This window comes from Callospermophilus lateralis, chromosome 2 (genome assembly GCF_048772815.1).
Source record: "Callospermophilus lateralis isolate mCalLat2 chromosome 2, mCalLat2.hap1, whole genome shotgun sequence".
NCBI classification, from domain to species: domain Eukaryota; kingdom Metazoa; phylum Chordata; class Mammalia; order Rodentia; family Sciuridae; genus Callospermophilus; species Callospermophilus lateralis.
The window spans coordinates 6,683,776-6,705,150 of NC_135306.1; the positions used below are offsets into that span (position 1 = coordinate 6,683,776).

General features: G+C 48.8%; 1 protein-coding gene across 3 annotated transcripts; it reads right to left on the reverse strand.

Moving 5' to 3' along the window:
- Positions 1-98: 98 nt before the first annotated feature.
- Tbc1d13 (TBC1 domain family member 13) lies at positions 99-21,105 on the reverse strand. 3 transcript variants are annotated; one of them, XM_076845327.2, is made up of 13 exons: positions 20,992-21,105; positions 20,038-20,111; positions 17,835-17,875; positions 16,998-17,059; positions 16,746-16,845; positions 15,847-15,929; positions 12,403-12,562; positions 9,289-9,339; positions 9,129-9,195; positions 8,442-8,605; positions 7,111-7,271; positions 6,838-6,895; positions 2,721-5,997 (listed from the first exon to the last, which is right to left on the reverse strand). In XM_076845327.2, exons 1-13 carry the CDS (start codon positions 21,012-21,014, stop codon positions 5,932-5,934), a joined length of 1,110 nt encoding a protein of 369 aa, XP_076701442.1. In that variant the 5' UTR covers positions 21,015-21,105; the 3' UTR covers positions 2,721-5,931. The 3 variants fall into 3 exon arrangements, with proteins under 3 accessions (XP_076701441.1, XP_076701442.1, XP_076701440.1); XM_076845326.2 differs by lacking the exon at positions 2,721-5,997 and adding an exon at positions 99-287 and having other exon boundaries at positions 9,129-9,339; XM_076845325.2 differs by having other exon boundaries at positions 9,129-9,339.
- Positions 21,106-21,375: the final 270 nt, after the last annotated feature.

Below are 21,375 nucleotides of genomic sequence, written 5' to 3' on the forward strand. Positions count from 1 at the left end.
CCTCACAACTGCCCCAGGGGAGTTGGCGGAACCCGGACAGGACCCCAGGTCTGTCAGACTGAGATCTCCTGATCAGTACACCACAAAACAACCAACACTTCTAGATTGCCAACGATTTCCTTATTACCTGGCGTGAGGAGCAAGGACGCAGGCAGCAGAGGCCAGCTGCTGGACGAACGGAAACTTGGTACAGAGATTCCAGAAGGCAGCTTTCATAGCGTGCGTGAAAAGCTTCAAAAGGGTTCATATCTTTCAACCCACTTAGAGGACTGAGCTGGGGAAATAAGCTGAGAACGCAAGGAGTTGAAACACATGCTCAGCGCAGTATGGCTTATGATAGAGGCTGCGATGGCAAATGTTAAAATAGGAACTGGTTAAGGGTATTTTTTCTTTTTTGTACTTAGAACAGAATTTAGGCCATTAAATATTTTAAAGTCATACAGTAACTTTCTCACCACCTAAGGTGAGGGAAGAACAATACACAAACACGATAAATCAAGAAAATAATAATTATGCAATAAAAATTACATGCAATAAAAATCTACATGTTTCAGGTATTTTCTCTAGATTGTAGGATGGGGGCAGGGCATGTCTTATTACCTACTTTTGAATTTCCAGTTTTTTGTAACTTGTTAAAATATAATTGTATATATTGCAAGGCATAATGTGATTTTTTAATATATGTATGCAATGTGGAATGATTAACATCCATCATCTCAAATGCTTACTTTTATGATGAAAATATTTAAAATACTCTTAGCAATTTAAAAATATACATTATTAACCACAGTCACCATACTGTGCAATAATTGATTTCAGAAAAAACTTATTCCTCCACCAGGCTTGGTGATGCCTGTAATCCCAGCTACTCAGGATGCTCAGGTGGATGGGAAATTGAAGGCCAGCCTGGGCATCTTAGACCTTGTCTTTCAAAAAATTTAAAAAAAAAAAAAAAAAAAAAACGCTAGCACAGTGGCAGATGCCTGTAATCCCAGCGGCTCAGGAGCCTGAGGTGGGAGAATCGCAAGTTTGAGGCCAGCCTCAGCAATTTAGGCCCTCTTTCAGCAGTAAATTGTCCCAAAAGACACAAATTTAAAAATCAATTGACTACAAATGTGTATTTCTGGGCTTTCTATTCTCTTGGTTGATATTGGGGGGCGGGGCAGGAACCAGGGATTGAACTCAGGGGCACTTGACCTCTGAGCCATATCCCCAGCCCTATTTTGTATTTTATTTAGAGACAGGGTCTCACTGAGTTGCTTAGGGCCTCTCTAAATTGCTGAGCTGGCTTTGACCTGGTGGCCTCTTGCTTCTGCCTCCCTGGGGTTACAGTCTTGTGTCACCATGCCCAGCTCTTGGTTGATATTTCTATATTTTGAAGTCAGGTAGTGTGATACCCACAGCACTTTTTTTTTTTTTTTTTTTTTTTTTTCCTGTTAAGAGGGCAAACCCAGGGCCTCATACATGGTGGGCAAGCTCTCTACCACTGAGCTACATCCCCAGCCCCTCCAGTTTTCCTTTTGTTCAAGATTGCCTTGGTTGGGCTGGGGATGTGGCTCAAGTGGTAGCAAGCTCGCCTGGCATGCGTGTGGCCCGGGTTCGATCCTCAGCACCACATACAAAGATGTTGTGTCCGCCGAAAACTAAAAAATAAATATTAAAAAAAAAAATTCTCTTTAAAAAAAAAAAAAGATTGCCTTGTTATCTGGGATTTTTTTGTGATTGATTGCATACACATTTTAGGATTGGCACCAGGTGTAATGGCATATGCCAGTGATCCTGGAAACTAGGGAGGCAGGAGAAATGAGCATTCCATATCAGCCTCAGCAATGTAGCCACACCCTGATTCAAAAATTAAAAAATAGTAAGGGCTGGGGATATACATCAATGGTAAAGCCTCCCTGGGTTCAATCCCCAGCACCCCAAAAAATAAAAATTAATTTGCTTGTGAAAAATCACGTTGGAATTTTGACAGGATTGCACTGAATTTGTACATTGCTTTAGATAATATGAACATTTTAACAAATAGTTCTTCCAATCCATAGCTTGAGATCTTTCCATTTATTTATGTTCTTCGATTTCTTTCAAAGTTTTATAATATTCAATGCTCAGATTTTTCATCTCCCTGGTTAAATTTATTCCTGGGATTGGGGTGTAGCCCAGTGGTAGAGCTCTTCTTGCCTAGCATTTGAGAGGCTCTGGGTTCCATCGCCAGCACTTTAAAGCAAAACATTTATTCTGGGAAGTACTTGAAATTTTGTGGCATACCAACTATAATTTTCTTTTTTGTTTGTTAATGTATAGAAATGTTGATTAGCCAGACAGGGCAGTGCACATGTGATCCAGCTACTTGAAAAGTTGAGGCAGGAGGATCACATGTTTGAGGCCAGCCTGGGCAACTTAGTGAGTGGCTGACTCAAAATAAAAAAGAACTAGGTGGTGTGGGTCAGTGGTAAAGCATCCTTGGGTTCAACTCCCCATACCAAAAAAATATAGAAAATTTAAAAATGCTACTGACCTGTTTGGTTTTTGTGATGGGGGCTGAACCTGAGGCCCTGTGCGTAATAAGCAGCAGCTCTACCCTGAGCTACACCCCAGACTGCGTTGACTTTGTATCTTGCAACTTTATTGCATTTTCTTATTTTTTTCACACTGTTTTGGTGAAGTCTTTTACATACAAGATCATATTGTCCAAAGAAAATTTTAAATCTTTCCCATCTGGATGACTTCTTTCTCTTGCCTAACTGCTCTGCCTAGGAATTCCAGTCCTGTTTGAATACAAGTGGCAAGAATGAGCATCCTTGTCTTGTTCCTGGTCTTAAGAGGAAGTTTTCAACTTCTTGCCACTGAGTAGGATGTTAGCTGGGGGTTTCTCATCTATGGCTTTTATCTAATTGAGGTATATTCCTATTATGCCTCATCTGTCAAGTTTTTAATCATGAAAAAAATATTGAATTTTGTAATACACTTTTTCTGCATCTAATGAAATTACCTAAGTGTGTATGTGTACGTTTGTGTTTTGCAGTGCTGGGGACTGAACCCAGGAACATTCGACCACCAAACTATTTTGAGACAGGGCCTAGCTAAGTTGCTAAAGCTGGCCTTAAACTTGCAATCCTCCTGTCTCAAGTCTCCCAAGTCACTGGCATTACAGGTGTGTGCCATTGTGCCCAGTGTTTTAAAATCCAACTTGCTATGTAATTATGTGGCACTGTCTTCCTACATTCACATTCCCCCCTCCCCCAGCTACAGATCACTGTAGTTGGATTAGAAGAACTGAACAGGCTCTCCCAACAAGGACTTCTTGGCCTTTTCCTTAGACTACTCTAAGAGACTATGACTCCATCCCTGCCCCTACTTTTTCCCTTGTTCCAATGTCTCAAAGGTGTCAACCCATCAAGCACGAATGCCCACTGTAAAGAACACATGATTTATTAAAGACAACTCATCATCAACAGCACTGATTCAAAGAACAAAACACATGAAAAAAAAAAAAAAAAAAAAGCAGATTACCACTCTGACCCTCTGGACTGAGACCTTCTGCACTCACAGCTTAAGCTGTAGTGACCAAGGTCCTGGGGCAGCTTCCCAGTAGAAGCCTCAGGCACTCTGACTCTGGATCTCCCTTGAGAATCTGGAGAGGAGGCATCAAGGGTAGGTCCCTTCCTCAGACAGTATCCCACTGGGGAGTTCAGCTTAACCAAGACATGTCCCTGGGCTCTTGACCTTCATCTGAAGGACAAGGAGGGCACTGGACTCAGCTTTCCCACTGAGGAAAATCAGACGCAGTGATTCAAGTAGTATGGTCCCAGGAAGGAAGCCAGGGACAAGTAGGAGGGAATGCATCGGGTGTCCTGGGCAGTGTCTGCTGGGTCCCAGGCAGTGGCCCAAGCCTCATGTTGTGACGGGGGCAAAGCTGGGGTGGAACTAAAGCTGACAAGTTCTGGGTGAAGGGTGGCCAGGCTGGCAAGAGTATGTCTCTGCCCCATTTCCGGGGTCTCTGAATCTGGCATGGACACCAGCTATCTGGTTTCCCTACACTCAGCTTCAGTGCAGAGTTCACAGTCATCCCAGCCAGGACCTGCTGGAAATCCAGAAGGACCCAGAAGCTGGGGAGGATGTCTATGTTGACCTTGAGAAACAAAAGGACTAGGCTTCCGACTCCTATCTTCTCAGCCCCCACCCCACCCCAAAGCACTTGCCAACCTACAATAAATAGCCAGGAATCAGAATAAATAGGAAAGAATCTCCAGGACTGTGACGGAGAGAAGGTAGCAAAGAGGCAAGTGCAGCAGCCCTGGCAGCCCCCCCGAGGCAAAAACCTAGGGAGGAGACCCTGGGCCCACAGAGCAGCCTCAGGGCAGCAGGAGGCCCTGCCTGCCAGACTCAGCAAAGCTTTGGGGCAACAGGGCTGCTTGGGCCAGCTCCTGGCCAGTCTGGGGAGAGGGTGAAGACCCTTGCACTGCCCAGCCTTCCAGATCCAGACCACCTGCCCTTCTCAAAAGCTGGGAAGGGATGTGGTCAGAACACAACCCACTCCTTGCAGAACTGGGAGCAGTCAGTGGCTCCTGCTCAGGATACCCCTGCCCCAAGTCCTGGGAACATCCCAAGCAGGTGACTAGAGGGGGAGGGCCAGCACCTCCCTTGGTGTGTGGAGGACACACCAAGGTGCAGACATGGGCCCCTGACACTGACAGGATCCAATCTATGTCCAGCTACACCAGGACCCAGGGAGGCTTCATCAGGTCCCAAATGCCCTTTATGGGACTTGTGTACACCCTTGGGTTGGGACTTGTGTACACCCCTGGGTTGGGACCTGGCTGGAAGTCAAGAGGATGACAACATTTCTGAAGCACTTGGATGCCAACCCCTGTTCACAACCACCTTAATGTCCTTTTCCTTTGAGATAGGAGGACCTTTGGGGGAACTTCTTGCAAACATCTGGGCTCCCTCTCCCGCCTCCATTCCTGGGTAGAAAATAGGGGCAAGAGAAAATATGGGCCACCATTTCTCAGCTATTTTTGGTTTCCAAGATTTCTGTTCTGGAGAACAGGATCAGATCCCTCCAGCGAGGCACTGTGGACTCCTTCCCAGTCTGGGGGAACTGGGAGCCTCAGGTTGGGGGATGACCAAGGCCATGATTGACCATCAGGGGCCTTGCTGAGCCGGACTCCTCATTCTGTCTCCAGGTTTCATGGAGTGGAGGTGGGGAGAGGCTCAGGATAAGGCACCCCAAGGAAAAGGGCAGAGAAACAGTAATGGGAGAGGAACAGAGTATCACACACACCCCTAGGAACAAAGCAGAGGGAGGAGAGAAACAGAGAAGGGGAAGCAGGGAGACCTGGAGGGGCTCCAAGACACCCTCCCCACCTCCAAATGCATGTGCACACAGAGGCAGGACACCTGGGGGATTCTGGGACACATACACCACTGGCGGCTGTGAGGAGACACACACACTCAGTGGGAGACAAGGGGTGGCCCTAGCCTGGCAGTTGCTTAGCTCCTCTGGTGTCACTTTCCTCTCAGAGAAGCCTAAGCAGCAACCCCAGAAGTGGTTTCTGGCCCACTTGCCAAGCACCTCCCCAACCAGCACCCAGGAGGAAACTGGAAGCAGGAAAGGATGGAGAGCAACAGAGCAGAGGCAGGGAGGGTCCCTTGCCAGGATCCTGTGTCCCCAACAGAGAAACAAGTTCAGGAGCTCCCTTCTGCTCAGCAGCTTGGGCAGAGGATCCCAGAGCTGAAGAGCAAAGAAGGTACCAGGGCTTGGTGGCCGGGAAGGAGCACAGCACAGTGCGCCCACGTGGGAGCAGCCTGGGTTGTGAGAGCAGGCCAGAAGACCTGCTGCTTCCCCTCAGGACGCTGCACATCCCAGGAACCAGAGGACAGAGGACACGTGGCTGTTCTCCCTAATCTGGGCCTCTTGCTGTCAGGCTACTTTGAGTCTTGGAGTTCCTTGGCTTTCTGTAGGATCTGGCAGACATCTGTGATGGGGTAATCCTGGACATGGGAAAGGCAACAATGTGCCCCTGAAGAGCTGCCCTTGCCACCTCAGCCATACCCACACCCTTCCCACTGGGACCTGTCATCTTGCTATGGACCTCTAGGGCAGGGACCACAGAAGACCAGACACCCTGTGCATCCTGCCCAAAGCTCTGCTTGTTGCCAAGGCTACACCCATGAATTTAACCAAGCCAGTCATGACAACCCAAAGGGTCTCACAGCCGTTCCTCAGGACAGGACTGTCCAATCTCCCCTCTCCCACCTCCTGACACGGAACCCCGAGTTTCACTCGCACTGAGTGGGCTGGGGCTGGGCTGCTGGCTGTGTGGGCATCAGCTCCGAGTCCCTTCAGCAGCAACAGAGCTGTTGTGATCCTGCCGGCTTTACAGATCTAGTTAAGGACATCACTGAAAACCAAACCTAGGCCAGGCACTGGCAAAGACACTGAAGCCTAGGGAGGTTGTCACTTGTCTCAGGTCACATGAAGACACAGCAGAACAAGATGTGAACCAAAACCTGTCTGGCCCTCAAGCCCACATCCTTAACCACCATGCTCCGCATGTCCCCAGGTCTGAGCCATGTGCTGGGCACCCGCTGTATCCCAGGTATGACTAATTTATGGAGAACATGTGGTTTAGAGACCGAGTCATTAGTTTAAGGGCCACACCACACTTGAGGTCAGTGCTGGGCAGGGACTATGACTCAGGAGTCTGGACCCTGACCCACCACTACAATCTCCTGTCCCTGATCCCTGCCTGCATGGCAACCAGCACTGCATGGGTACTTTGCAAGTGCCTGCCTCATGGCTGAGACCAGGCTCCTTCCAACTTGCTTTACCTGCAGGAGCCGCATGTTGATGGTGAAGTCGCCTTCCAGCAACTGCTCCCGGATCAGTCTAAGGAAAACAAGTAGCCAAGGTTCTGGTCCCTGGGCAGCCCAAACACAAGCCAGCCTGAGCCTCCCACCTCTCCCTCACCACCCACAGCATCTGACTTGGTGCTCACCAAGAGGCTTGCTCTGGTCATGAGAGGGCAGCCCCTGCCCACCCTCCAGGCAGAGGCCTCCCCTCTGTCTGTTCCCAGGAACTGGCCAGGTCATGGCCACACTCACATGAGCATGGCACAGCAGACGAGGAGAAGGAAGTCAAAGCGGTTGTCATCAGCAAAGAGGGAGTCCCAGATACGGATGACATCAGGCAGCAAGAACTCCTGGGACAGCAGCAGCGTCAGCCAGCGGAAGGCAAAGAACTGGGGCTTGATATTCTGCTCTTGCTGGGGAGACAGCGGTGGGTTGAGACAAGCATCTGTGTTGGCTGACTGCCGCATACTAGCATGAGCCTAGGGGGTGAACTCCAGGGGGCAGCAGGCCAGGTCTCCAGGTTAAGGACGCAGCGGGCTGGGTGCCAGGGGCAGCAGGGGAGGGGCGCTGAGTTGCCTAGGGAACCTTGCTGTTAGGTGCAGCTGCTTCTTGCCGCCCACCAATGTAGATAGATCTTCTAATTTTCCAAGAGAATCCAGAAACATCAACTTCTCTAAGCTCTCAGATGTATAAGCGATGGCTCAAAGTCTTTTAAAACTTTTAAAAGTCTTTTAAAATTATCACCCTGGACTGTGGCCACACACAGCGACCACCACTGCACACTCAGCACAAGCCTGGCCAAGACTCTTCAAAGAGTATGCACATGTAGTACACACAACAACACTAAGGCACTTACTCCCTTTGAGAGACGAACCCTCTCATCAGCCACAATGAATAATATTATTATTATTTTGGTATTGAGTATGGAGCCCAGGGACACATTACGGAGTCACACCCCTTGTTATTTTGAGACAGGATCTAAGTTGCCAAGGCTAGCCTTGAACTTGCAGCCCCCTGCCTCAGCCTTCCCATTTAGAAGGGATTACAGGTGTGCCCCAAAGAATATTATTAACTGAAAAAAAAAGCTTTCTATTAAATAGCAAAAATGGCAATCTGTATTATATTTTTTTCACAAAACTATTTCATTTACATATAAATATATCTTCTTTTTACTGAACTGCTTTTTGAAATACACAGGTCATGCCATCATAGTTGTTTTTTTTTTTTTTTTTTTATGAAGTTAATTCTTTCTAACTCACTCAGACCTCACTACCTCGGTGCACTGTGTCTGGCACCCAGGGCACTGTTCTCAACTCCCCCTCCCTCCCAGCCTGCCTCCTGCTATCTGGCCTGGCCTCCCCCACCTGCCTCAGCATGTGGGTCAGCATTCCCTAGCACATGGGCCAGCACCCCCAGGACAGAGGCCAGCATCCCAAGCATGTGGGCCACTGTTCCTCAGCAACAGCAGGAGCCACTTTCAACCCCCAGACTCAAGCCAGACCTCACCTGGGGCCAGGGCACTCAGGAACCTCCACCCCTTTCCACCTGTCTTCCCTGGCCTATGTGATCCAGGGGGACCTCACCAGTTTTAGATAGAGTTCCACATCTTTATCCTTCAAGGTGGAGTACACCTTTTCCATCTTGTAGGTGATACCACACTGTGAGTCATCCAGGCTCTTGATGAAGTTGTCCCGGATCTCGGCCATGAGGTTGGTGAAGCAGAAGAAGGTGTCTGCCTCAGCGTGCTCTGGGAGACACAGGGTGTGAGCAGGTATGTGGGGAGAGAGGTGTTCTCAAGTCCAAAGTGATCTCTCATCCCAGGACATCACCCCAACCTCTAAGCCTCGCCAAGGTGACACCTTCATGGTTGGGATGAGTCCTTCCTCTGTCCTTGGCCACTGTCCACCCCACCTAAGGACATTACCACTTTCTTCTCACATCTTCTGGCAATACTGTCCACTCAGCAATTTATTACATGCCCTCCTGAAGACAGTATTCAAATCATTATTTAAATCTTACCATTCATCTTTCCACATATATATTCCATCTCTATTTTCTTAACCAGAAATTAAGTTATAAGTAAACATCAATATTCTAGAAGGCAGAGCTGGAAAGGCTCCTAAAGATGATCCCAGCCAACCCTTCATTCAGAATGGAGGCCCAAGCGGGGACATGGCTTCTCAGCTTGCTCTGGCCCATTGGCCTGGCTTGCCTTGGTCCCTTTTCTAGGGAGCCAGCAATGGGATGTGGGCAGCCAAGAGTCAGTCTACCTTTCCATTCGCTGTTGGGATCCGTGGCAAAGGTGTAGTAGAGGGGCCCCACAATCTCATTCATGCCCTGCACGTAAGCGATGCCAGGGTTGAGCTTGGCATAGATGAACAGAATGCGCTCCACCACCTCCCAGTGGGCCTCACAGCCATTGGGCAGCACCTCGTACTCATCCAGGGATGGCGGCACAGAGTTCTTGTGGGGGGAGCTCATCTGGGGAGAAGAGGAGGGAGGGGTCAGCTAAGCAGGATAAGGTTTGCCATTTGGCCCATATTTTATTTCCAGCTCATGGGGAAGACAGGCCATTGGAAGAATGGATCAAACACTACCACAAGGATCAAGCAGGCAAGACCAGAATATGAGAAGTTCTACAAAACACTTGGGTTAAAATCTAATTTTTGGTGCTAAGCACCAGAGAAGCAGTTACCTCTGAGGTGAGGGGTACTGATGGGGAAGGAACAAGGAGGAACTTGCTGGATGATGGGCACATTCCACATCTTGATCAATTGGTAGTTACACAAATGTAACCATAAAAAAGAAATCTGGTTGTGTATTTAAAATTTGTGCATTGATGTCACATAAGTTACATTTTAACTTTAAATACACATACATCAAAAACAGATGACTGGCCAAGACTCTTCAAAGAGTAAGCTGGTGGGGGTGGGGGGAGCTGTTCCAAGTCATGGGACTAAAGAAACAAAACATCCCAAGGCAAGGAGCAGCGGGTGGAGCTTGGTGATGTAGCACGCGCCCAGCATGCACGATACTCTGGGTTTTATGGATACTCTGGGTTTCGTCGACAGTACTGCAAAATGATAATCAGTAATAACACAAGGCATAAGTCTTGCTTGGATCCTGGTTTGGAATAGAACAATAGAATTACTCCAGACACAACAGAGGACACCGGGTTGCTCTCAATTGCAAGTGGACTGGGTATCAGTGAGACTTTGGAATGAACCCTCTAGCAGTAGGTAGGAGGAGGCCCTTTTCCTTGGGAGGCCTGCTGAGATATCTGCAGTATGGGTCAGGTTCCTGCAGCTCTTTCTAGAATGCACACACAGGTAAAGCAACATGAGGAAAGGCCAAGTACTGCTGTGCTCGGGAAGCACACAGGTGTGCATCACACCCTCTATTCAACACCTCTGCATGTCTGCAAATCTTCAACAGGAAAGGTTGGAAGATAGAGGGATGATCCCACGAAAGACTCATGCCAGAGACCCGGGGTCCCCAATACAGGATCCCTAGAGAATTTGTGATGCCCAGGCTCTGCCCTGTACCTGCTCAATTAGAAGCTCCAGGGTGGGGCCTATAGGAGAGAACCCAGGCAGAGCCCATACATGAAGCCACCAGGAAGCACAGTGATCCAGGCATATGAAACTCCTGTGTCCACTATCAACACACATAGGTATGCACATACAAGCAGGCTGCACACCTCGGTAACACTCACTCAGTCTTCTCTGTGCCAGACAGTGCTATATGTTCTTCCTCCATTTCATCTCCTTATTGACTAAAATCTTCCTTCAACATCATTTTCAACATGAGGAAACTGAGGCTCAGAAATCTTCAACCACTCATCAAATGTCTCCCATTAAGCGGTGCTCCTGAGACTTGACCTTACACTGGCTCACTCTCTGCAGGCCAGGCCTCCAGGACAGGCTGCGTCTTGAGGATGCTCAGCGCTCCCCAGCTTTCCAAGAATTGGCACTGCCATGACCTTGTTGCACCTACCTGGCAATTCCCCAGCCAGGCAGGGCAGAAATGACTATGTCCGGTCTGGGGAACAGGAAAGAGATGCCCAGAACAAGAGCCTGGAATCATTTGGCCAGAGTCACACAGCTGGTCAACTTTAATTCTCATGCCCAGCAGAGGCCTAGGGATGAAGCTATAGGAGGGAGGAGCTCTGCCACCAGGACCAGGTCCAAAAATTAAAATGTTTAAGGCTCAGCTCTCAAACCCTGCTTATGACAGTGAAAGGAGTGACTGGAGCATGTCCCTTCAGTCAGGAAATCAGCAGCCAGGCAAGGGGGCTGCTTACAAAGTGAGTCACGTGGGGACTTAATCAAGCCTCTGGCCCCTCACAAGATTCTGCCAGATCCCAACCCTATCATAGGCACATGGAACCTGGATCACTTGGTTCTGGCCTCGCTCATCAGTTCTTCTATCAAAATCAGTCCCTAGGGGAACATAAGCTTCTATGGTTATAACCATTTTTAGCTGGTTAAGGTTACAGAGAAGGATTTTTTTAAACTTTAATTTTTATTTATTTATTTTATGTGGTGCTGAGGATCAAACCCAGTGCCTCACACATGCTAGGCAAGCGCTTTACCACTAAGCCACAACTCCAGCCACCAAAGGAGGGTTTTTCCACTGACGGAGGACAGTGACAGGTTTTGGAGAAAAGCCACAGCTCTGAGTACTGAAGTATGACTATAATTGGAGGAAGAGGCAATGCACTTGTTTAGCTACAAGCAGCTTCTCAGTGACCACAATCTGTCAGATTCTGGGGTTCAAACCTCAGCATGACTGTTTCAGTATAAATTCTGTTAATTTGGCCTCCTAAGTCTCTGAGATCTATCCCTGCCCAGCCCAGCCCAGCCCAGTCCCTTCCACTCTTGCTGGGATGACAGCAGACAGCTCCCAGGCAGCCTCCCAGCACCCACAGCTCTCCGTCACCAAAGCAGACCTCTTGCTCACCTCCTGTTCAGCATGCTGCAGGGCTCCCAGCCCCTAAACCAAGACCCTGACCTTTCCTGAATCCTCCAGCACCTTCTCTCTCGCTTCACTCTCTGCCTCTAGCCACACAGGACCTCGCCATTCCTTGAACACCATGCTCTCTCCTTGAACACAAGCCCTCCTGTCCACCTGATCACTTTCTCCTCCATCTTTCCAGCCTCAGCTTAAAAGTCACTTCCTCAGAGAAGGCTTCTCTTGAACACCAGCCCTAATCAGCTCCCACCACCCCAGCCCTGCTCCTGTCACACTTTCTCACATCTGTGACTACTGTCACTCTTCTCCACCTAAGACTAGAAATGGGGTCTGATCATTGGCATCAGACCCTTCACTGCCAGCCAGAAGCCCAGTTCATATGCAACAAGCCAGTTTTTGGAGAAAACTGACCTTCAGAAAGCACCCAGAAGTGGGTCTGGCAGGACCAAGGTTACTTTAGGTGACTATCAGGGCAGATGGTCATGGGCCCAATGACTGTGGCTAGTGGCCCAAGGGAAACAGGAAGGGAAAGGATGTCAGAGGAGTTTGGGAGCCCCAGTGAGTACTCACATTTGTGACCCCGCTTCGGTTCCGGGCCACTGTCTGGGATTTCAGTGTTGTCTGTTCCACCCGCTTACGAAGGGTCTCAAACTCATTTTGAGGGTCCAGGATGAGGAGACAGGGGTATTCAGTGGCCCTCTGGAAGAAGGATATGTCTGGGCACAACCTCCTGTCAAGAGGGAACAGTAGAGGGCTGGGGTTGTGGCTCAGTGGCAGAATGCTTGCCTAGCATGCATGAGGCACTGGGTTCGATCCTCAGCACCACATAAAAATAAACAAATAAAATAAAGGCATTCTGTCCATCTATAACTACAGAAAAAAAAATTTTTTTAAATAAAGAAAAAAGAGTGGGGGCTAGGGTTGTGGCTCAGCGGTAGAGCACTCGCCTACCACGGGCAAGGCCCTGGGTTGGATCCTCAGCACCACATAAAAATAAGTAAATTAATTAAAGATATTGTATCCAACTACAACTAAAAAATAAATATTTTTTAAAAAATTAATTAAAAAAAAAAAAAAGGAACAGGAGAGCATGCTGCTCCTGTGGCCATTCCAATAGAACCTGCTGCCAGGGGCCCAGCATTCCCAGGACATTTTTTGTTGCTATTGTTTTGATACTGGAGACTGAGCCCAGGGGGACTGAGCTACATCCCCAGTCCTTTTTACTTTTTATTTTGAGACAGGGTCTCACTAAGTTACCTTGTTGCTGAAGCTGGCCTAGAATTTGTGATCCTGCTGCCTCAGCCTCCTAAGTTGCTGGGATTATAGGCATGTGCCACTGTGCCTGACCCCAATTTTGTTTGCTATAAAATTATAACATTTTATCTTAAAAAAATGTCTTTTTAAAAAGCAAGTCTAGGGCTGGGGTTGTGGCTCAGCATTAGAGCGCTCTTCTTGCACGCGCGAGGCCCTGGGTTCGATCCTCAGCACCAGGTAAAAAATAAATGAGTGAAATAAAGGTATTGTGTTCAATTACAACTATAAAATAAATGTTAAAAAAAAAAGCAAGTCTACTACACATGTTCATATACCCATTTTGGTATGTATTTGTAAAAAGATACATATAACCTTTTCACAGACACATACACTTTTGTGTGTGTGTGTGTGTGTGTTGCACTGTGGATTGAACCCAGAGCCTTGTGCATGTGAGACAAGCACTCTACAAACTGAGCTATATCCCCAGTCCCGATATATATATATATTTTTAAAAAGTGTCTTTATGGTCATACAACCTAACTTTTCTCTTTTTTGCAGTACTGGAGATTGAACCGGGTGCTCAACCATTGAGCTACATCCCCAGCTTTTTCAAATTTTATTTTAGACAAGAGGCTGGCCTCAAATTTGTTATCTTCTTGCCTTAGTCCCCCAAGTAGCTGGGATTACTAGACATGTGCATCACTGTGTCTGGCTTTTTCAGACTTCTTATGCATGCTACATTACAAATGTGCTTTCGAGAAACATGGAACAACATACTACAATTACCCACAGTGTGAGCAGAACCCCTGTTCCTCCCCAGAATCACAAAATGCAGCTCTTAACCTGGCCATTACAACACCTGAGGGTATAGTATTGTCAGCCTAAGAACAAAGACAAGAGACCCTTTCTCTGCAGCCACCTTGCTCAGAGGGGTATCACCAAGGGTGACAGAAGCAGGACTTTCCTCCTGACTTCACCCCACCACAACCTTCTTCCCAAGCCGTGGGCCATTCTCACAAGCTGTCCCTCAGCCCAGGAGGTTCTTCCAACAGCTCTGGGCCTCCCGTCCTTCCTCTTCCTTCCAGTCTCATGCTGAATCACCTCCTCTAAAATAAGGGCCCCTCTTACTCTCTCAAGAGTGCCGTTTTTTTTTCCCCCTTCCTTCACAGCATTCACAGTGTTTGCAATGATGTATCTGTTGGACATCTGCCTCCTCTCAGAAACTGGAAGACCCCTGCTGTCTTTTTTACCCCTAACCCCTACTCACACAGGCAATGAAGGAAGGCACACCTAGCCTGTGTCAGAATAGACTAATGTGGGGATCCAAGAGCTGTCCTTTGGAAATACTGAAGGGTCACTGTGCAGGACAGAGATTGTCGTGTCTGACCAGGGACAGAACGCCAGGAGAGGACTTAGCCAGGCTACTGTGAAGGGAACAGGCTCCTGGGACCTTATCAAATGGCTGATCTGGTGTTTCTAAGGGACTCTCTCAGCTGTGCTAAGACCAGCATAACACTCTTATTTATCTGTGGTGCTCCCAGGCCCCCTCAATGTTCTGAACCTGATCCATCTCACTCCTTCACAGATAAGTAATGTTCAGAGAGCCTAAATCACTTGCTCAAGGTCACCAAGTAACAATCAGCAAAGCTGTAATGGAAACTAGACAAAGAGACTCCAGAGTGCTTGACCACCCCACTGCTCCAAGACAAACCTCCCTTCCACCCCTCCCCTAGCCTCCCGGGAGATTCCACACACTGCCAGGCTCCCCCGCCCAAGAGCTTAGCAGAGACAGCCTTCCCACGTTTCTTCATCAAGTGAAAAGTGCAAACACATTGTAGCTCACAATTTTTTAAAAATACATGCCTGAACTTGTCATTCCCTTGCTTAAAACCTCCATACCACAACTACCCCATGACCTTGGGACCAAGTCTGAGGTCGTCCCTGCCTCCCACAATAGCCTTGGCATGGCTCCTCAGATGTGCCCAGCTCCATGGGCTCTCAATGCCCCCGCAGGAAGTTTCAGCCTACAATGGCCTCTCTCACACTCTCTCCCCGAGGTCCCCACTCCCTGAATCTTGCTGGATCACTGCTCTCAGACAAGGCTTCCCCAAAGCCCCAGGCCTCCAGCTTCTCCCTCAGAGCACTCACAGGTGCTAATGGCACGTACCATCTAATTGGATGAAAAGTCTGCCTGGACATCTTCCCCTCTAGCTTCAAAGCTCCTTCCATGAACAGGGGCTGTGTCTGCCTATTTATTCAGTGCTCAATCCTGTATAACCCTGAGCCTGACCCTCAGGAAGGGCTCAATAATTATGGAATGAATGATGAATCCCCAAACACCTGGGTACAAATGAAACCAGGCATGGATAAGGAGAGCCAGTGCACATAGGCACAGATGCCCACCCCCCTGTGCCCACAGCCTGGACCCACAGAAGGGAAAGTTCGCCAGCAGCTACTCAAACACCCACCCTGAGGGCGTGGGGGGACAAGGAAAGGTCTGGGTGTGGTGGCACACACCAGTGATTCAAGCCACTCAGGAGACTAAGGCAGGAGAACTGCAAGGTGAAGTCTAGACTCAGCAACTCAGTGAGACCCTATCTCAAAATAAGAAATAAAAGAGCTAAGGGTATAGCTCAGTGGTTGAGTTTCTCTGAACTCAATCCCCATACTACCAAAAAAAAAAAAAAAAAGGAAAGCACAGAACAAAAGAAACCCTTGGAAGGCTGCTAAGCCAGCTGCCAGCCACTACATGCGTCTTACCGGACATCTTTGTCGATCTGCAGCAGTACCTCGTTGTCCTTGAAGTACGTGTTCCACCGGCTGTCGGGGCTGGGGTTGAGGGGCTGTGGGAGACAAGCAGCTGCTCTGTCCAAGGCCCAGTCAGGGAGGTCCCAGCCTGAAGACCTGAGCAGTGGCCTCACAATCCTCCACAGCCTCAGTTGTGGCCAGGCAGCAGCCTGAGGACCACTAAGAGGACAGAGCACAGGCCTCAGACCATGTTCAAACTGCACAGCTGCCAGTGAACCTGTGGTCATCTCTGCTTGGCAGAGAGTGTTATTTCTGTCCACCACCCCAGTTGCAGAATTCTGCATTCAACAGGTGCTCCTAAAAGTCTGCTACATGGTTAAATGAATGAATGAATGTTGTATCATTAAGCTTCTTTGAATTTCATTTACTCCTCTGAGCTATCAACTCCCTCCCTTGGAAGACAGGCCCAAGACCAGGCCATCTGCACTTTCTGCACTGTGCAGCACCCAGGAAGCAGCTCAGTATTGGAGAACGGAGCTTCCTCCAGGCCAGACACGCAGCTTACCATCACTTCTGCCCTGCTCTGCTTCCTTCAACCAAGCAATCACAGGACCCTCCTCAAAGAATCGGAATGAGAGCTGAGCTACAGCAACGGGCACAGGGCTGCACAGACAGCACTCTTGGGATACTGGTTCTTATCTATGTTACTCACTAGGCCAGGCCATTTGGTTGGGCAGGGAGAGACAATACCTGTCAGGCTGGCAACACAATGCAGAGAGAAGGAATTGGCAAGGCCAGAGGGGACCCAGGCCAGGCTGCATTTATCCTCTGACAAGGAAGATCTTCATGGCTCCAAATCCCCTCCTCACCCCATTAAACAGCCTCAGTCCCTGTTGCCAATCCCTACTCACATGGTCCTCAAAGGTCACATCCTCCCTGGATACACCCATGTTGGCCTTGGCAATGCCAGGCTGTATGATCATTTCCCTCAGGAACTGAGAATATAGCTCCCTGCAGGAGAGAAGAGGAGAGAGGGATGACTCCTGAAGGTCTTGCCCAGGGAGCCCAGACCAGAGAAGCAGTAGAGGAGGCAGGACAATCTTGGCAACGCTAGTCTTCTCTGATCAAAAGCCCTAGCGTTGTTACTTTTTCATGGGTCCTACCTCTGCTTGGCCAGGATGGAAGTCCATGCGGCTCTCTCCAGGGGGAGGTAGTTCAACAAGATCTGCAAAGAGGGGCACAGCTCTGAGGACTCCTGTCCCAAGCCTGAACAGCAGATAGAAGCAGATGAGCCTCAAAAAAGGCCTCATGAATGGGCTGGGAAGTGGCTCAGTGGCAGAGCACTTCCTAGCATGTGTGATGCCTTGGGTTCCATCCCTAGCACCACACAAAAAAAGAAAGGTTTTTTTTTTTTTCTTTTTTGGTGGTACTGGGGATGGAACCCAGCGCCTTATACACACAAGGCAAGTACTCTACCAACTGAGCTATATCCCCAGCCCCCAAAACAAAGTCTTCACAAAGTCTAGAGCAGATCAGATGACTACCCAGGAACGCAGACCTGAGCCTCCCTTTCCTCCCCACTGCCTCCTCCTCCTTTACCCCTAAGTACCTTTTCCTCTGCTTTTCCTCACATTGATTCTTCCAAATCATAGTAAAACAAGGTGCTCAAAGGGGCTGGAAACCAGGATACTGAGCTTCCACCAACATGTCTGCTAACAGTTTCAGGCACAATACAGCCTTTGTTTTGTCCCAGTAAGCACCACTTTGGTGTGCCATATGTGCCAGAAGAAGGGGCCTTTACTGGCATTACAAAGTGTATCTTCCCCAAGGCGATGATGGAGGAGATCCCAAGGACAGGAAACCCAGAACTTCCCAGAAAAGCTTCCTTAGACAAGCAAGGAAAGGTGCAGAATAGGAGGAAGGGGCCAAGGGTGGGGATAACCCATGCAGGAACCCAGGGACTCTGAGCAGAGCAGTAGCCCCACCCCAGGCACACCCACCTTCCAGCAGAGGCACCGCAGTCCGCCCTCACAGGGGATGCCTGTGGACACAGCAGGCAAAGGTCACCCCAGGCCAGATTCCCATACCCCCCAGTCATCCACCTTGGAGCCAGTTGGCAGGGAACAGAGTGGGCAAGAAGTACTTCTTCAAGAATCACTGAACACAAGATCACTAAGCTGGCCGCTCACTCTCCAGTTTCTGTCCATGGCCCCAGCCACCCTGTCTGGGATGCTCTTTTAAGGAAGACACCTTCTCATCCTTGATCTTTCTTCCTCAGAGGAGCCATTACCAAGCACTAACTCTACCCAGTCAAATCATTATATATATAAACAACAATGGCTCTGTGACTTCTTCATATCACCAATCACAACTGAAATTATGTAATTTGTTTTTTAGTTCTGATATTAGAAATTGAACCCAGAGTACTTTATCAATAAGTTACACCCCAGTCCTTTTCACTTTTTATTTTGAGACAAAATCTCTTTAAGTTGCCCAAGCTGACCTCAAACTTGTGTGCCTCCTGTAAACAGGCATGCATCACCACACCTGGCTACTTTGTATATTTTAGTGTATGTAACTCCTTTACTATGGGAAGCCTCAGAAAGACAAGAACCGCATTTGTTTATTATTCTCAGTGCCTAGAGAAGGGCCTGTCACACAGAAGGTATTCAATAAGCACTTGTGGAACACAAACTAAGCTATGGGGCTAGGTACTTTGTACTTTACAGACATCATTTCATGTAACACTTATTATACCCCCAGAAAGGAAGAAAGATTAGCATCATCATCCTCTTTCTCCCTGCACCCTCCCCAGTACTGGGGATTGAACTTGGGGCACTTTACCATTGAGCTATCCCCCCAGTCCTTTGTATTTTTAATTTTGAGACAGGGTCTCGCAAGGTTACTAAGGCTGGTCTCAAATTTGGGATCCTCCTGCCTCAGCTTTCTGAGTAGCTAGGATTACAAGTATGCATTACTACACCTGACTCATTCTTATCTTACTGATTAGGAAACTTATCTGGAAAGACACAGCAATCAAGGACCTGAACACAGGTCTGACTCTAGAGCCCAAACTCTTTACCATCACCAAGACTGCCTCCCCTTTGGTGCCTAAGTCCCATTGCAGAAAGACCAACTTTGCTCCTATAATGGTGTCAGAAACCTCACAAGAGCAGATGTTGTGATGGTTTCCTTGATACTGTGAACATGAGCAAATGCCCTATAGATTCTGAATCGACATGAGCATATACTTCTTGCTGTCAAATTTACAGGGACAGGGCTGGGGTTGTGGCTCAGTGGTAAGCACTTGCCTAGCATGTGTGAGGCACTGGGTTCGATTCTCAGCACCACATACAAATATATGAATAAAATAAAAGTCCATCAATGTCTAAAAAATAATTTTAAAAAATTTACAGGGACAGGACAATGACAATCTATATGAAGACCATGGGATATTTTTAAAGGTGGGTAAAAAGCAGGTGATCTCTATGCTGAAAGATTAACCATGCTGGAGAGGGCAAAGTCAAACATAGCCAAGTTTTACCTCCTGTTACTGTACCAAGGCTGGAATTTTACCATTAACCAAAGTTCACTGTCTCCTTAGTCAGCTTTGATCCTAAGCCTGAGAACCTGGAACCACCTTATAGCTAACCAAATTCCCAACCACAGAGCCATCTGAGGAGTGAGGAAAGGGCAAACTAAGGTTCAAAAATTTCCCCACTCTCATCCTCCCGTTTCTTATTTATTTATTTATTTGTGGTTCTAGTGATTTAACCCATGGGTGATTTATCACTGAGCTACATCCCCAGCCCTTTTTATTTTTTATCTTGAGACAGGGTCTCACTAAGTTGTCTAGGGCCTTGCTAAGTTAGGGAGGCTGGTCTTGAAATTGTGATCCTCCTGCCTCAGCTTCCCAATCACTGGGACTATAGGCGTGAGCCACCACACCAGACTTCATCCTTCCATTTCAATTCTCTCCAGTGACTCCCAGGAACATAGGCCTCCCTATCTAAGGCTTAACTGTAGCTACCAGTCCTCTGGGTAACTTCTTTTGAGATCAGGACACTGCTACACAATCTGTAGAAGGCCCCAAGAGTCAGGCTACTCCCCAGAACTGACCAGATGTGGCTTTGGATGCCTTCCCCTCCACTTTAGCCATAGACTGTTGTAGAGAAGAACTGAAAGTGCAGGGGTGCCGCTTACCACTAAAACTGAGTTCCCGCAGCTTTTCCAATGCAATTGAAGGCTCCTTCAGGACATCCTGAAAATCTGCAATCCTAGAAGGGGATAGAAGGAGGCAAATTTAGCACACTCAAACCCCAAGGTGCTGACTTAGTCACCAAGCCTGCAGCCCACAGTTTCCTTACACTGACCAGTCTCCAAGCTATAAACCACTTCTTCCTCTGACCCCAGAAACAGAATGCCAGTGAAGAGACTTGAGAGATATTTTTCTCTAGAGCTTATCAAAAAAGCATCACAAAATTAAGTAAGAACTTTCTAATGTTTAGTGAAGTGGCATTTGCTGGGCACTTCCTGATGACCAGGCCCAGTCCACAGCAAGGCCACTACCTGAATTCAATCAACTCTAGGAACCCGGAGTAACCTGATCTGCAGACAACGGACCTGTGCAATCTGCGCGGAGTTCTTCACGCTCAAAAACAAAACCATTACAAGATCTCTGAGCCTGCCCTCAGGCAAGGACAAAAGGTTTAAAAAGTCCAGGAGGAAAACTGAAGAGTGAGCAAAATTTAGCCAATGCTTCAGAATTCTGCCTAGGGGAGAAGATAGACGGCAGAATCAGGGTTTCCTAGTACTTCTAGTAAGAAAAGGACAAGAGGGACAGGGCGCATTTGGAGAAACAAGTACTGGGGCAGAGGGCTAGAAAGGGGGAAGGGGCGCAGGATGTGAGATCTGGATGAGGAAGACCCAGGGGAAGGCGTCCAGGGGGAAGGAGAGAAGGGTGCAGGGGGGCAACCCGGCGACTGCGCGGCGCGTCTCCTCCGGCCCACAGGCAATGAGGTTAAAAAGTGGGCGCCCGAGACCCTCTGCCCCGGGACCCCGATTCCTAGCCGCACACACGCTGACCCGCTCGCGGGGCAGAAAGGGCGGCTCGGCCAGGAGCGGCCCGGCCCAGTCGGCCCCCCAGTGGCCCCTTACCGGCTCTTGTGCAGACTAGACATGGTGTTGACTTCTGGACCCCCCCAGCTGCCTCCGCAGCCTCAGCCGCCGCCGCCGCCGCCGCCGCCCCCCAGGGACGCGGGGCGCTGGGTGAGAGCCTCCGGCCGGAAACTAAGCCACAGTCGCACGCGTTCCGCTCAGCCCGGTCCCGCTGGCCCCGCCCCGCCGGTCACGTGCCTCACTTCGCCGTTCCGCCAGGAGAGGGCGCCGGAGCCCTCGGCCCAGCTCCCCGCCCCCTGGACCTTGCGGACAGAAGCGAGGACACCAACGCAGACTGCCTCCCTGGTCTATTCCTTGAGCTCGCCTGGGCCTCAGTTTCTATCTACGCAGTACCTGTCAGCCTGTCTCTTCCTTACAATTTAA

Bases quoted from the DNA above. Each gene is read 5' to 3' on its own strand.
- Tbc1d13 (XM_076845325.2), bottom strand. From the start codon at position 21,014: ATGTCTAGTCTGCACAAGAGCCG. The intron at 20,112-20,991 runs GTAAGGGGCCAC...ATCCCCTTCTAG, and splicing joins TCTAGTCTGCACAAGAGCCG to GATTGCAGATTTTCAGGATG. The intron at 15,930-16,745 runs GTGAGTAGGGAT...TGTCTCCCACAG, and splicing joins ATGTGACCTTTGAGGACCAT to CCCCTCAACCCCAGCCCCGA.